Source organism: Myotis brandtii, unplaced genomic scaffold (assembly GCF_000412655.1).
Source record: "Myotis brandtii unplaced genomic scaffold, ASM41265v1 scaffold1058, whole genome shotgun sequence".
Lineage (NCBI taxonomy): Eukaryota > Metazoa > Chordata > Mammalia > Chiroptera > Vespertilionidae > Myotis > Myotis brandtii.
Genome location: NW_005353572.1, coordinates 231,845 through 247,532, shown reverse-complemented (window position 1 = coordinate 247,532; position 15,688 = coordinate 231,845). Strand labels below are relative to the sequence as shown.

At 40.4% G+C, this 15,688-nt stretch overlaps 1 protein-coding gene across 6 annotated transcripts in view; it reads right to left on the bottom strand.

The window, feature by feature from the left end:
- ABI1 (abl-interactor 1) overlaps positions 1-14,776 on the bottom strand; it is a 107,298-nt gene extending 92,522 nt beyond the window's left edge. For 5 of the 6 annotated variants that reach the window (XM_014540698.1, XM_014540707.1, XM_014540715.1 and 2 more), the window contains exon 1: positions 189-218. In XM_014540698.1, coding sequence (XP_014396184.1) covers positions 189-203 — 15 coding nt within the window. In that variant the 5' untranslated portion in view covers positions 204-218. Of the gene's footprint in view, positions 1-188; positions 219-14,758 lie in introns of those variants that run through there. The other variant, XM_014540711.1, reaches the window with a different exon arrangement.
- Positions 14,777-15,688: the final 912 nt, after the last annotated feature.

Genomic DNA, 15,688 nt, shown 5'->3' with positions numbered 1-15,688 from the left:
ACCTGGCTGGAGATCCTGGCTAGAGGAACCTGGCTATGCTGATCAACTGAATGCTGGCCCTGTGTCCTTCCTTCTTCACCGACTCCATCCACACCTTTGGGGACCCCTGGACCTGCTGGGGTTGGACCCCAGCACAGCAGAATCTAATTTTGTTTGGTATAATTAAGTACCTATACAAACTAACTCACCAGATAAATCAGCATGTTAATAGTTGAATTATAAATGATTTGTGCTCTCATTTTGTGGAATTACCAGATAAACACGCAACATTTTTTCTGCAACTATCTTGCAGACACTAAGAATAAGGCTAATAAAATCTCTCTGCCATCCTGCCAATATGAGGAGGAAAACAAAAGAATCCTTGATGACACTGAGCTAAAGAATTAGCCAGTTTGGCTCAGTAGATAGAACGTTGGCGTGTAGACTGAAGGGTCCCAGGTTGATTTCAGTCAAAGGCACATGTCTGGGTTGTGGGCTCGATCCCCAGTAGGGGGCGTGCAGGAGGCAGCCAATTAATGATTCTCTCTCATCATTGATGTTTCTATCTCTCTCTCCCTCTCCCTTCCTCTCTGAAATCAATAAAAATATTTTTTTCTAAAAAGAATTAGCCAACCCTGGGCAATCCTACTTTAGAGTTTCTTGTGATATAAAATAATGTTCTCTAATATTTAAATCCAATTGAGTTTTATTACCTACAGTCAAATACATTCTAAATAATTTAACTTTTATATGAGGAAAAGAAAGAATAAGTTTCAAAAAAAGAGTCTTGATTAAACTTAAAAGTAACAATTTGTAGTAATACTCCTAGTCAAATAGACAAAAAAAAATTTATTAGGGTAACTCAAATAATTAAGGCTATTTTCTAAACTAATCCATTAATTTACAGCTGATTGTGTTACTCATTAAAATGTTATCTGAGAAACAGTCTAGTTTGCCCTTCCCACATGGCAATTATATTTTAATCTGTATTAGTCTGTTCAGACTGCCATTAACAAAAATACCAGACAGAGATTTAAACAACAGAAATTCTAGAGACTGGAAAATTCAACATTAGGATTGTTTCTTGTGAGAGGTCTCTTTCTAGCTTGCTGTGTCCTCTCACATTGCGAACAAAAATTGATCTCTGATGTCTCGTCTTCTTTTGTAAGGGCACCAGTTCTAAGGGATGCTCTACCCTATGACTTTAGTTAACCCTTGATCACCTCCTTAAAAGCCCTATCTCCAATACAGTAACATGGGCGGTTAGGGTTTCAACATATAAATAGGGGGAGGCATAATTCAATCTACAGCTTAATATTTTTCCTCAAACATTAAGAAATACACCCTTCTTATAAATACCCAACATAGAATACTGAAAGTAATACTTTTTTGTTATTGTTTCTGTTAATCCTCACTGGAGGATTATTTTTTCCATTGATTTTTTAAAAATATATTTTTATTGATTTCAGAGAGGAAGGGAGAGAGAGAAACATCAATGATGAGAGAGAATCATTGATTGGCTGCCTCCTGCACACCCCCTACTGGGGATCGAGCATGCAACCTGGGCATGTGCCCTTGACCAGAATCAAACCTGGGACCCTTCAGTCCATAGGCCGACGCTCTATCCAGTGAGCCAAACCATCAGGGCTTTCCATTGATTTTCAGAGAGTGTGGAAAAGAGGAAGGGAGAGAGGGAGGGAAACATCAATGTGAGAGAGACACACTGACTGGTTGCCTCAGGCACATGCCCCCACCTGGGCCAGGAATCAAACCTGCAATCCTTGGGTGGTTGGGCCAACACTCTAACCACTGAGAAACACCAGCCAGGGCTTGACAGTAATACTTTTAACTGTTATGTATAACTATTTAGTTCTCAAAATATTTTCACAGAGTAAACTAAGCAAACATCCTGGTTTCACAGATAAAGGCACATATCAAGCTTAGAGATACTAATTTGTCCAAGAATACTCTAACTAGTAAGTAAAGAAGCTAGGACTAGAACCCAGATCTGAATCCTAGTCCAATGATCTTTACAAAGCTCTTAATCTTGTCATATGCACTTAAGCGATAGGAATTTTATTTCACCTACTAGTAATGTTCTGAACAACAGAAGCAGCTTGGGTGTCAGTAAAGGGAAGGGCAAAGAGCAAAAGCAAAATGAAATGAACAAGAACATTAGCTTGGAGGTGAACAAGCTTAAGTAGTCAGCAGGCCCAATAGGGAAATACAACACAAGGCTAGAGAAATCCTATAGGCCCTTGGGGAATTTAGACTTCCTGAGGCTAAAGGGGAACCACTGAAGCATTTTTAGGAAGATAAGACAAGGCCAGTTTTGGGCTCTAGAAAGATCACTTCAGCTGCAGTTTTATAAAGTGGATTGGAAAATACAGAGAAGACAAAAATGGAGACAGGAAATCTGTTTTAATATGTACTCTGTACCACACACAAGAAAGGCAACTTTATGTTAAAAATTCCCACTTTAACATGGGGGGGAGGGGGGGGGTGATGAGCTCAAGTACCTTGCCCAAAGGAAAGGCATGGTATTTCCACTATGCCACACTTCATCCCAGTCTGTAATCCTAAGAGTTAACAAAGTATAGTTCTAATGTGTCAGAGTGAAACTACTAAAGTATTTTCCCTAAGATAAACCACTCCAAGTCATCATTATCTAATTGGTGTATCACATGAATTTTTTTAACAGAAAAAAAAGTTTTATTTATATATACAACATGCATATATGTGGGAAAACTGGAGTAACTCAAAGGAGTGGTTATACTTTAAGGCTTATACACCATCTTAACATAAGGGCAACAAATTGGGGAGAATTGATTAGACAAAAGAAAGGGGGAGTTAAATTGTGTAGTAAATTGTGGCAAGGAAACTAGGAACTGCATGGTAGAAAAGGGTTATTTAGTAAGGTGTGTTAAATGTACCACATGAATTTGTAATTAACCAAAAGGGAAAGACAATAGAGAAAGCTTTCTCAGGATAGCTGAGAATGTTTCTGTAAATTACTTTTTTTTTAATGTATTAATTGATTTGAGAGAGAAGAGAGAGAGAAACATCAATTTGTTGTTCCATTTGTTTATGCATTCATTGGTTGATTCTCATATGTGCCCTGAGTGGAAATTGAACCCGAAATTTTGGCATATCAGGAAGATGCTCTATAAGAATGTTTTTGATCTACAAAACAACTAATACTCTATGGACAGATTCTATAAATAAAACAAAACTTAAATATGTAACATTTTTTTATGGTATTCCTCACCAAAGTAACAAACTCACATCCTTAATTCAAACCCAAATAAGTGTGCTTTGCCAGGAAATTACTTAAGGAATGCAGTATAATGCTTCGTTTCACAAACTGCAAGGTAGTGGTAATTAATACTTTCACAATGAGCATAACCCTTAATTAACTGACTTGAGGAAAACAAAGTACTTCTGCTAAAAAAAAAAAAAAGTCCTATAAATACCAACAAAAGTATCTTGTCCTACCATTGACTTCCTCACACAGCTTACAATACAGTCTCACAAAATCAATCTTAGCTGTCTCAATCCTAGTGATTCATTAACCATATTTTGCAAACAAAACAATCGGAGCCAGTATGTTACTTTCTGATAAACTACATTTTCCTAATTTCTTAATCTGTTACATGAAAGCAAAGGACTCACAAAAGTATAAGAATCAATTAATAAATTTTTATTGAAATTCTAAATTACAGCTATTCCAAAATAATCTAAGATGCAGAGTCATTCTCACAGCTCTTTAAAAAAAAAAAAAACACCTGAGCCCTAGCTGGTTTGACTCAGGGGATAGAGCATTGGCCTAGGGCAGTGGTTCTCAACCTTCCTAATGCCATGACCCTTTAATACAGTTCCTCATGTTGTGATGACCCCCAATTTCATTGTTACAAATTGAACATAATTAAAGCATAGTGATTAATCACAAAAACAATATGTAATTATATTTGTGTTTTCCGATGTTCTTAGGCGACCCCTGTGAAAGGGTCATTCGACCCCCAACGAGGTCGTGACCCACAGGTTGAGAACGGCTGGCCTAGGGACTGAAGGGCCCTGGGTTTGATTCTAGTCAGGGGCACATGCCTGGGTTGTGGGCTCGATCCCCAGTATGGGGCGTGCAGATTGGTGATTCTCTCTCACCACCGATGTTTCAATCTCTCTCCTTCTCCCTTTCTCTCTAAAATCAATAAAAATATATATTTTTTTAAAATCTGAGATGTGAACAGAGTGATATTCTGTTCATACACATAGTTATAAAGTAGAAAGAAACAAGAGAGCCCTAACTGGTTTGGCTCAGTGGATAGAGCATTGGCCTTCGGACTGAAGGGTCCCAGGTTCGATTCCGGTCAAGGGCATGTACCTTGGTTGCGGGCACATCTCCAGTAGGAGGTGTGCAGGAGGCAGGTGATCGATGTTTCTCTCTCAATGATGTTTCTAACTCTCTATCCCTCTCCCTTCCTCTCTGTAAAAAATCAATAAAATATTTTTTTTAAAAAAGAAGAAAGAAAGAAACAAGAGGGAAAATACTTTATTAATAAATTACCACATACTGAATCCAAACCAAATAATTTAACCAAGAAGAAATCTAAATACCAGTTAGCAGCAGTTCTCAACTTGTGGGTCGCGACCCTTTCACAGGGGTCGCCTAAGACCATCGGAAAGCACATATATAATTACATATTGTTTTTGTGATTAATCACTATGCTTTATGTTCAATTTGTAACAATGAAATTGGGGGGCACCACAACATGAGGAACTGTATTAAAGGGTCGCGGCATTAGGAAGGTTGAGAACCACTGAAAGGAATACAACAGCATTAAAAAGAAAACCATCTACCAAAGTATGTACAAGACCTATTTAAGAAATATTACAAAACTCTGGTGAGCAAAATAAACAACTAGCCCAACCAACGTGGCTCAGTGGTTGAGCACTGACCTATAAACTAGGAAGTCCTGGGTTCAATTCTGGTTAAGAGCACATACTTCGTTACAAGCTCAATCCCCAGCCCTGGTCAAGGCGCATGCGAGGGGAAACCAATCAGATACACTGATGTTCCTCTCTTTTTTTCCCCTCCCTTCCAACTCTCTCTAAAAATCAATGGAAAAATATCCTCAGGTGAGGATTAACAAAAATAAAAATTCTTTCCCTCACTTCATGCCAAGATCGCCACTTCCACCAATAACAAACACATTGCTTAAAACTTTCAATGTTTTCTTATCAGCCTCAGAAAAGAGACCAACATCCTTAACATAGCCTATAAAGCAGCGGTTCTCAACCTGTGGGTTGCGACCCCTTTGGCGGATGAACGCCCCTTTCACAGGGGTCACCTGAAACCATCGGAAAACATATATAATTACATATTGTTTTTGTGATTAATCACTATGCTTTAATTATGTTCAATTTGTAACAATGAAATTGGGGGTCACCACAACATGAGGAACTGTTTTAAAGGGTCGCGGCATTAGGAAGGTTGAGAACCACTGCTTTATAGTAATAAAGCCTTCTTTGACCTAGTTCCTACCTAACTCCTCACAAATGACGCTTCCCTTCTTTGTTCACTACACTCTAACGCACGGTCTATTAATGTTTAAAATCACTGGGCTTTCACTCACCATTGGACCTGTATACACGATGTCACTGTTCCCTCAGATAGACATTGTTTTTCCTTCCCTCAAGAGAGAAACAAGATGATGGCACAGGTCAGTGATGGCGAACCTATGACACGCGTGTCAGAGGTGACACGCGAACTCATTTTTTTGGTTGATTTTTCTTTGTTAAATGGCATTTAAATATATAAAATAAATATCAAAAATATAAGTCTTTGTTTTACTATGGTTGCAAATATCAAAAAATTTCTATATGTGACACGGCACCAGAGTTAAGTTAGGGTTTTTCAAAATGCTGACACGCGGAGCTCAAAAGGTTCGCCATCACTGGCATAGGTAAACACCTATACTGGCTGCCTCCCACAACCACATCAAAATTACAACTAAAATACAAAACAACCATCATTCAAAACCACCTGAAAGCTGGCTGAATGGAAGTCCTACAAGAAAAGAAGTAAAGAAAAAAGCACACGGAGAGCCCGGCTGTGGTGGCTCAGTGGATTGAGCTTCGTCCCATGGACCAAGAGGTCTTGGGTTCGATTCCCAGTCTGGGCACAAGCCTGGGTTGCCGGCTCAATCCCCAGTAGGGGTGTGCAGGAGGCAGCCAATCAATGATTCTCTCTCATCATTGATGTTTCTATCTCTTTCCGCCTCTCCCTTCCTCTCTGAAATCAATAAAAATATTTAAAAAAAAAAAAAAAAGCACATGGAGACTAGTAGGAGGGGTGAAGGCCTGGAATGGGCTGGTCTGACACCCATGTGTGCTGTTTTTTTAATTAGGAGGGAGATCATCTCTGCAGAGGCAGCCCATGAGGAGCAAGAGATCCCAGCCCCACATCAGACCCCCAGCCCAGGGTCCCAGAACTGGGAAAAGAAGTCACCGTAACTATGGGCTATAAAAAACAGTGGGGATAAAGGCTGAGTAACACCAAGGCTGCTGGATATAGGTGTTCCTTTTAAAGGGGCACAAACCTACAAAGTCCTGCCTTCCTCTGAGCTCAAGCGCAGGGTGGCAGCTCTGGGGGACCAAGACACATACAGAGAGAAACTGGATTGTCTGGCATCTGGGCAGGAACTTGAGGGCACCTTTCTCCCAGATAGAGGTACTCCCACAGGTCACTGTTCCTATGCTGGCACTTCCCCTGTCACAGGGCTGACTCGCAGCCATAACTGAGTTTCCATCAGCCTGGCTCATAGTGTTTGCTCCACCATGGTGATTCCCTGAGACCCTGCCCCATCCAATTTGCAGCCCCACCCAACCCTGTTTGCAGAGACTTTTCCATATGAATGGCCTGTCCTTGCTCAAGCTTCAGACTTTGCTAAAATCTCTCTAACAAGGTGCAGCTGGTGACAGCATACCCCAAACCTATCAATAAAAGGCTCAAGACCTGGCACTAGCACCAGCCTGCTTTGCTTCACATCTGGGCCTCAAGTGGGCATCTCCAAGCCCAATACAAATAGCTCCTGCAGAATGGCCCCAGGAAGTGGCTGACTTTGCACCTCCCTGGAGGCCCTAGAGCCAGTGCACCCAGTAGACAGCTTCAGATCATACCATGTTACAATTCTACACATCCACAAGCAACACACTCAATTGGCAGACTCAGTGAGCACTAAAGCCCTACTGAAGCAAGTCCTGCTCCATGGGGGTATGTTCTGCACAGCAGCTCTCCAATTGGCTGTAAGCAGTTCCTCACAGCCAATTGACCTGGAGATCAATTCTTCCCAGAGACGCAAAAGCAATCAAGGATCAACTACAAGACTGTGCACACAATCCACACAGGGGCGCACCTCAAGTGCCCAGCTCAGGTGACTGGGGAGGCTGAGCCACTGGGCCTTATAAGAAGTCTACTATACAAGGCCACTCTACCAATTCCAGAAGACAGAAAAGCTCTACCTAATACGTAGAAACAAACACAGGGAAACAGCCAAAATGCAGAGACAAAGAAATATTTCACAAATGAAAGAAATGGAAGTTGCCAAAACCGGTTTGGCTCAGTGGATAGAGCGTCAGCCTGCGGACTGAAAGGTCCCAGGTTCAATTCCGGTCAAGGGCATGTACCTTGGTTGCGGGCACATCCCCAGTAGGAGATGTGCAGGAGGCAGCTGATCGATGTTTCTCTCTCATCGATGTTTCTAACTCTCTATCCCTCTCCCTTCCTCTCTGTAAAAAAATCAATAAAATATATTAAAAAAAAAAAAAAAGAAATGGAAGCAAGCAAAATACTAAGTACAGAGTTCAAAACCATGGTTATAAGGTTATTCAAGGATCTTAATGAGAGTTTCAAGGGATTTAGTGAGACTTTCAAGGATCTTAGTGAGAATGTCAAAGACATGAAAAAGGACCAATCAGAAATTAAGCATACACTAACTAAAATAAAGAATAATTTAAAGGGATTCAACGGTAGAGTAGAGGATTCTGAGTATCAAATCAATGAGTTGGAATATGAGGAAGAAAAAAACACCCAATCAGAAGATCAAAAAGAAAAAAGAATCCAAAAATATGAAGGAAGTGTAAGGAGCCTCTGGGAAAACCTCAAGTGTAGCAACATTCGCATTATGGGGGTGCCAGAAGGAGAAGAGACAGAGCAAGATATTGAAAACCTATTTGAAGAAATAATGACAGAAAACTTCCCCTACCTGGTGAAAGAAAGGGATTTTCAAGCCTAGAAAGAGCCAAGAGTCTCAAGAGGAATCCAAAGAGGCCCACACCAAGACACATCATCATTAAAATGCCAAGGGTTAAAGACAAGAGAAAATCCTGTTTTGTCTTCCGGACGGAATGTATAGTGTCAGTCACCGGTGACTCACTGGGCGCTTAACGTGTTAAAGGCAGCAAGAGAAAAGCAATTAGTTGCCTACAAGGGAGAGCCCATAAGACTGTCAATTAATTTCTCAACAGACACTTTGCAGACCAGAAGAGAGTGGCAAGAAATATTCAAAGTGATGAATAGCAAAGACCTACAACCAAGATTACTCTACCCAGCAAAGCTCTCATTTAGAATTGAAGGTCAGGTAAACAGCTTCACAGACAAGAAAAAGCTAAAGGAATTCATCACCACCAAACCAGTAAGACATGAAATGTTCAAGTATATGAATAATAAAATGGCAATAAATACATATCTATCAACAATTGAATCTAAAAATCAAAATAAATGACCAAGAAATCTAATGAACTGGTGAATAAAATAGAATCAGAGGCATGGACACATGGAACAGAGTGACAAATCTCAGAGGGAATGGCATGGAAGTGATTAACCAAAGATCTTACCTATGGACACAGACAGTAGGGTGATCAAGGCCTGGGGCTGGGTGGGAACCAGATTGGGGGGCAGGGGGAGAACATCTGTAATACTCTCAACAATAAAGATATAAAGATCTTTTTTAAAAATTCTTGGTTAATATATATTCACCCTTCATATCTCAACTCCAACATTACTTCTGTAGGGGTGCAAAAAATAATTTTCCTCCCACCTTCTAAGTTCTTCTAGCTGGGCTAATAATGAGACAGATTAATAAGAGAATATGTCCAAAATTTATTATGGATGTACATGCAGAATATGAGACTCAAAGATTCATTGGGCAGTTGACGTTTATATGCCATTTTGGATAAAGAAGGAGGAGGAAAGAGTCTGGGATTTCAAAGGGAAAGCAGGTAATTTACAGGTAGATGAGAAAGAATGAACAAATTCTTGCTGGGCCACCCAGAAACTATGGAACACAGACAGAAGTTCAACAAACAAGCTTTGCTTGATTTCTCCCAGTCAGCCACATTTAGTTTATTCTGTGATGCTAAAGTGATGATACTCCTTCCTTTAAGCAGGGTTTTCTATATGAATTCCTTTAGACCTGTGGTCTGCAAACTGCGGCTCGCGAGCCACATGCGGCTCTTTGGCCCCTTGAGTGTGGCTCTTCCTAAGCCTTAGCAGTACCCTAATTAAGTTAATAACAATGTACCTACCTATATAGTTTAAGTTTAAAAAATTTGGCTCTCAAAAGAAATTTCAATCGTTGTACTGTTGATATTTGGCTTTGTTGACTAATGAGTTTGCCGACCACTGCTTTAGGCAGGTAAAGAGAGCGAGGATCAAAGGTTTCTGAGTTTGTTCTTTCTAGAGAGCATGAGAGAAAAACATCTAATGAGAGAGAAACATGAATCAGTTGTCTCCCTTACGCGACCGAGGATCAAACCCGCAAACTAGATTCGTACCCTAACTGGGAATCAAACCTGCAACCTTCTGGTATACGGGACGATGCTCCAACCGGCAACTGGGACAGGGCTGAATCAGCTCTTCCGTAATAACCAGCTTAAAATCAATATCCCAAAAGGCAAATTTGGGGGTGGCAAAATTTTAGTCCCCTCAACTTCTTTGACACACCAGGCTAGATGGGGGTACCTGATATATACTCTTGTCAACATGTATTTCCCTAGATAAAATTTATAGTATGTAAGGCTGTGCCCAGCTTAGAGGGCTCCGGTTGGGGATGGCCTGTCAGGTCAGTAGAGCAGCGGCAGGAAGCCTGGGAGGAGGCACTTCAGGAGGCAGGGAAATTAGTGTCTTAGGAGGACCCTGTCCTGGGGGGCAGTCGGACAGTGGCTGCAGGTTCACAGGCTGAGGGAGAGGGTTCGAGAGCAGAGGCAGAGATTATATCTAATTCACAAAACACACTCTGGCACATAATAGGCAGTAAAAAGATACTGAATAACTGAACGGGTGACAAACTAATATATTATCTTACTGTGATGTACATTAATATAATTTATACATATTTCATTTTACTGAGCATTTCTCTTGGAACTTCTATTGTTCCAACTTTGGAACCTGTAAGATTTCTTCAAATCAAATTTGGAACATACTCAAATTGGAAATAAATTAAATAATTACATCATTTTAGCCCAGCAGGTGTGACTTAGTTGGTTGAGCATCAGTCCATGCACCAGGAGGTTGCCAGTTCTATTCTCGGTCAGGGTTCATGCCCTGGTTGCAGGCTGGATCCTCAGTTAGAGGTGTGCATGAGGCAGCCAACTGATGTTTCTATCTCTTTCTCCCTCTACCTTCCAAACTCTGAAAGCAATAAAAACATTTTAAAAGTAATCATAATAAAATAAAATCCAGACTCCTATTAGTACCACAAAAGGAAGACATTAAGTCTACTAAACCAATCATTTAAACCAAAGTTCCTCAAAGTGTGGTATTCAGAAGGCTTAGGATCCCTAATTCTTTCAGGAGTTTCCAAAACTATTTTCATAATAATACCAGTTATTTGCCTCCTCTTCTTTATCCAAAAATATTTTTCATTAATAAAGATTTCACATGTCCTGTGTTTAATGGAAAATCATGTTATGTAAATAGTCCAGTAAACTTTTTCTATTTATGTTTCAGATCATATAATTTTTCTTCAAAATCTGTGATGTTTTCAAAAGTAGATCTTGACATGAATTTGACTGATCAATTGATCCTACAGGATAAGCTCTATAGAAGCGGTCGTGAACCGGTGGTCCATGGAGGTCCGTGAGGTCCCAAATGTTGGCGACCACTGCTCTATAGGACTCAAATTCAAAATCAGCAGTATCTTGATCAAGTAAGTATCAATGCTGTTATTTTAATCCCATTGCTTTGAAGTAGGAATCACTAAGTTTTCTCTTGGAATAGAATTTCTCTTGGGTACAAAACTATTATTAAGATTTCCAACACAAGGTGTCTTCAGGACTGGGCTCATATTAGGAGTGCTGAGTAAAGATCTATTCTGCTGTTTCTGCAAGAGAAGTTTGGTGCTGACCTCTGCTACCCTCTCATTAGTCTTGTTTAGTTTATTCACCAATGACTTTCTACCTTCTAATTCTTCTCGGTAGAATTGTTTATATTTTTCCAATTCTATTTTATTACAATCTTGAGAAGTTTTCATTTTGGAAGAGTTCGTATTCCAGATCTTTATTTCTGAGTTCCAACTGACATTTTATTGAAGCACTATGATGCTGTATTAACAGCTCCTGAGTTTTTTTGAGATACTCTTTGGATCTGTAAAAATAGATTGCCTTCTTTAAATTTTTCTATGATATCCTCTCTTGCATTTGCCTTCTGTTCTGTGTTGACATTTGCACTGATAATGCAAAAGGAAATTACTAGCCTCTTAGCACAAATGAAGACAGTGTCACCAAATGTACTAGTAGTCGTTGAGTTCTTTACTGCCAACCACTCAAAGGAAAAAAGTTAGCTTCACTTAAAAATGTTCTCGCACGGCTGGTGTGGCTCAGTGCTTGAATGTTGGTCAACCCATGCACCAAGAGGTCTCTGGTTCAATTCCTGGTCAGGGCACTGCCCAGGTTTCGGGCTCAATCCCCAGCAGGGGCGTGAAGTAGACAGCCAAACGATGATGTTTCTATCTCGTATACATTTCTATCTCGTAGACATTTCTCTCTCTTTCTCCCTCTCTCTCTAAAATCAATAAAAACGTATTTTTTAAATGTTCTTACTAAAGCAGAAAAAAGTACTAATCTTATTCAATCTTGACCCTTAAGATGCCTTTTAAGGTTCTGTGTGACAAAATGGGAAGTCTACATAAAGTAATTCTGCTGCATTCTAAGTGTGATGGTTGCCTTTAGGGAAAAGCACTTGTACAATTTATTTGCAAGCTAAATAAGCCATAGAATGGCCTAGCTCAGTGGTGGGCAAACTGCGGCTCGCGAGCCACATGTGGCTCTTTGGCCCCCTGAGTGTGCCTCTTCCACAAAATACCACGTGCGGGCGCACATGTACAGTGCGATTGAAACTTCGTGGCCCATGCGCAGAAGTTGGTATTTTGTGGAAGAGCCACACTCAAGGAGCCAAAGAGTCGCATGTGGCTCGCAAGCCGCAGTTTGCCGACCACTGGAGCTGATTTGGCTCAGTGGATAGAGCTCAAGGGTCCCGGGTTTAATTCCCATCAAGGGCACATATTATACCTTGATTGCAGGGCTCCTCCCCGGCCTGGGCCCTGGTTGGGGCTCGTGCAGGAGGCAACCAATCGATGTGTTTCTCTCACATCAATGTTTCTCTCTGTCTTTCCCTCTCTTCTACTCTCCCTTAAAATCAATGAAAAAAATCCTCAGGTGAGGATTAATAAAAATAAATAAGCAAGCCATAGAACGCCAAAAAATGACTTCATTATTCTTCAAAAAAGAAATAACAAACTGATTATTCAGATTGGATATTTGGCAAACATTTTCCTAAAAATGTACTAATTGAGCCCATTACTTGAAGGAAAATAATTGGAAATATTTGTTGCCAAGAGTACAATTCGAGCTTTCAAGAAAAATCAGAATTTTGGAAAACTTGTATCCATCAAGGTGAGCTTGGGAAGCTGTTCAATTATGACTCATAACATCTGTGGTGATATTAATAAATATGATTTTTTTCATCCTATATAATAAAAGGGTAATATGCAAATTGACCCTAACAGCAGAATGACTGGGAATGACTGGTCACTATGACACACACTGAGCACCAGTCACTATGATGTGCACTGACCCACCAGGGGGCAGACGCTCAACGCAGGAGCTGCCCCCTGGTGGTCAGTGCACTCCCACAGGGGGAGCTCCGCTTAGCCACAAGCCGGGTTGAGGGCTGTGAGCGCAGCAGTGGTGGTGGGAGCCTCTCCCGCCTCCTCAGCAGCACTAAGGATGTCCGACTGCAGCTTAGGCCCGCTCCCCAGAAATCCCCCGAGGGCTCCCAGGCTGCCAGAGGGATGTCTGACTGCCAACTTAGGCCTGATTCCCTGGGGAGTGGGCCTAAGCCAGCAGATGGACATCCCTCGAAAGGTCCCGGACTGCAAGAGGACGCAGGCTGGGCTGAGGGACACCCCCCACCCGAGTACACCAATTTTCGTGCACCAGGCCTCTAGTATCATATAATGAAATGTGCCAATATTCAAATCTGCATCACTCAGTGAACAAATATTTTCTAAATGACCCATGCAACAACTTTTAATGTACTGCAGTACAGAATGTTCATTGATAGGTTTCAAAAAAGTCCACATTGCAACCAATCTTTAAGAAACTACTATCTGACAAGTTGTGATGTAGTATCAAAGAAAATTATTCACAATTTAATGCACAGGCTATGGAAAATATTTTCCTTTCCAACTATATAATTGTATGAAGCCAAAGATTCTCATCCAAAATAAAACATCACAACAGGTTAAATGCAGAAGCAGATATGAGAATTTAGCTTTCTTCTATTATTAGCCAGTCACTAAAGAAATTTGCAATAATGTAAAACAATGCCATTCTTCTCATTCAACTGTTTTTGTTTTGGAAATCTATGGTTATTTCTCAAAAAATATATTAATGTGCCCTGACCAGGAATCAAACCCGCAATCCTCAGGTGCACAGAGGACATTCCAACCAACTGGCCAGGACTACACGTATTTTATTTTTGTTTTGTTTTTTTAAAATATGTTTTTATTGATTTTTTAGAGGGAGAGGGAGAGATAGAAACATCGATGAGAGAGAAACAACATTGACTGGCTGCCTCCTGTATGGGGATTGAGCCCGTAACCCTGGTATGTGCCCTGACTAGAAACTGAACCAGTGACCTCTTGGTGCATGGGTCAATGCGCAACCACTGAACCATACCAGCCAGATGCTACATGTTATTTTAAATGAACTAAAAAATGTTTTAGGGGTGAGAGCTTCTGCCCCAGAATAAACGATGGGGGAATGTCTAGGAAAAAAAAAAAAAATGTTTTAAACTTCTCCATTTTAATATTTGATATAGTTAATACTGATAGATATAACCCACCTAAAGAAAAGTTCTCTGGCCCTAGCCGGCTTGGCTCAGTGGATAGAGCGTCAGCCTGCGGACTGAAGGGTCCCAGGTTCGATTCCGGCCGAGGGCACATGCCTGGGTTGTGGCTAGATCCCCAGTGGGGGGTGTGCAGGAGACAGCCGATCAATGATTCTCTCTCATCATTCATGTTTCTATCTCTCTCTCCTCTCTTCCTCTCTGAAATCAACAAATATATTTTTAAAAAATAGTTTTAAAAAAAAAGGAAAAGAAAAGTTCTCTGGCATCCTCAATATTTTTGAAGCATATAAAAGAGTCCTGACAAGATTCTGCATTTTTTAGACATTTAATAAAAACAGAAGACAAAAAGTATTTAGAGCCATTCCTTACCAATATCTAGTGGATTTTTAATTCATGACTTTATTAATACTGTAACCAACGCGACACCACCACCAAACAAATGCTGCAAGTGTAAAAAAATAATAATAAATAAATAAATAAGACTTACAAAAATTGATTTTAATATAAAGATTTTAAGAATATTTAGTAGGAAGAATAGTTCATAACTACAACAAAAGGAATAGATAGGTATAAGTAAATCAGAGGTTTTTTAAATATATACATTTTTATTGCTGACAGTATTACAGAGGGTCACCACCTGCCCCCACTTTGCCTCCACCCATCCCCTGCCCCACCTCAGGCCTTCACCATATTATTGTCTGTGTCCATGGGCTAAGCATAAGTATGTAAGTTCTTTGATTAATCTCTTCCTGTTCCTCACTCCCTTGAGATTTGTCAATCTGTCCCATGCCTCCATACCTCACCCTTTTTTGTTGGTCAGTTTATTTTGTTCATTAGATTCCACATATGAGTGAGATCATGTGATACTTGTCTTTCCCTGACTGGCTTATTTCACTTAGCATAATACTCTCCAGGTTCCTCAGGCTGTCTCAAAGGGTAAGAGATCCTTCTTTTTTACTAGATGTACCAGTTAATGATGCGGATTTTTTTCAATAGATGGAATTATACATATGTTGATATATATATGCAATTTGATATGCATGCTATTTTGTTGTATTGACAAGCTTCAAAACTTCATATGTCGCCCTGACCGGTTTGGCTCAGTGGATAGAGAGTCGGCCTGCGGACTCTAGGGTCCCAGGTTCAATTCCAGTCAAGGGCATGTACCTTGGTTGCGGGCACATCCCCAGTGGGGAGTGTGCAGGAGGCAGCTGATCGATGTTTCTCTCTCATTGATGTTTCTAGGTCTCTATCCCTCTCCCTTCCCCTCTGTAAAAAATCAATAAAATATTTTTTTTT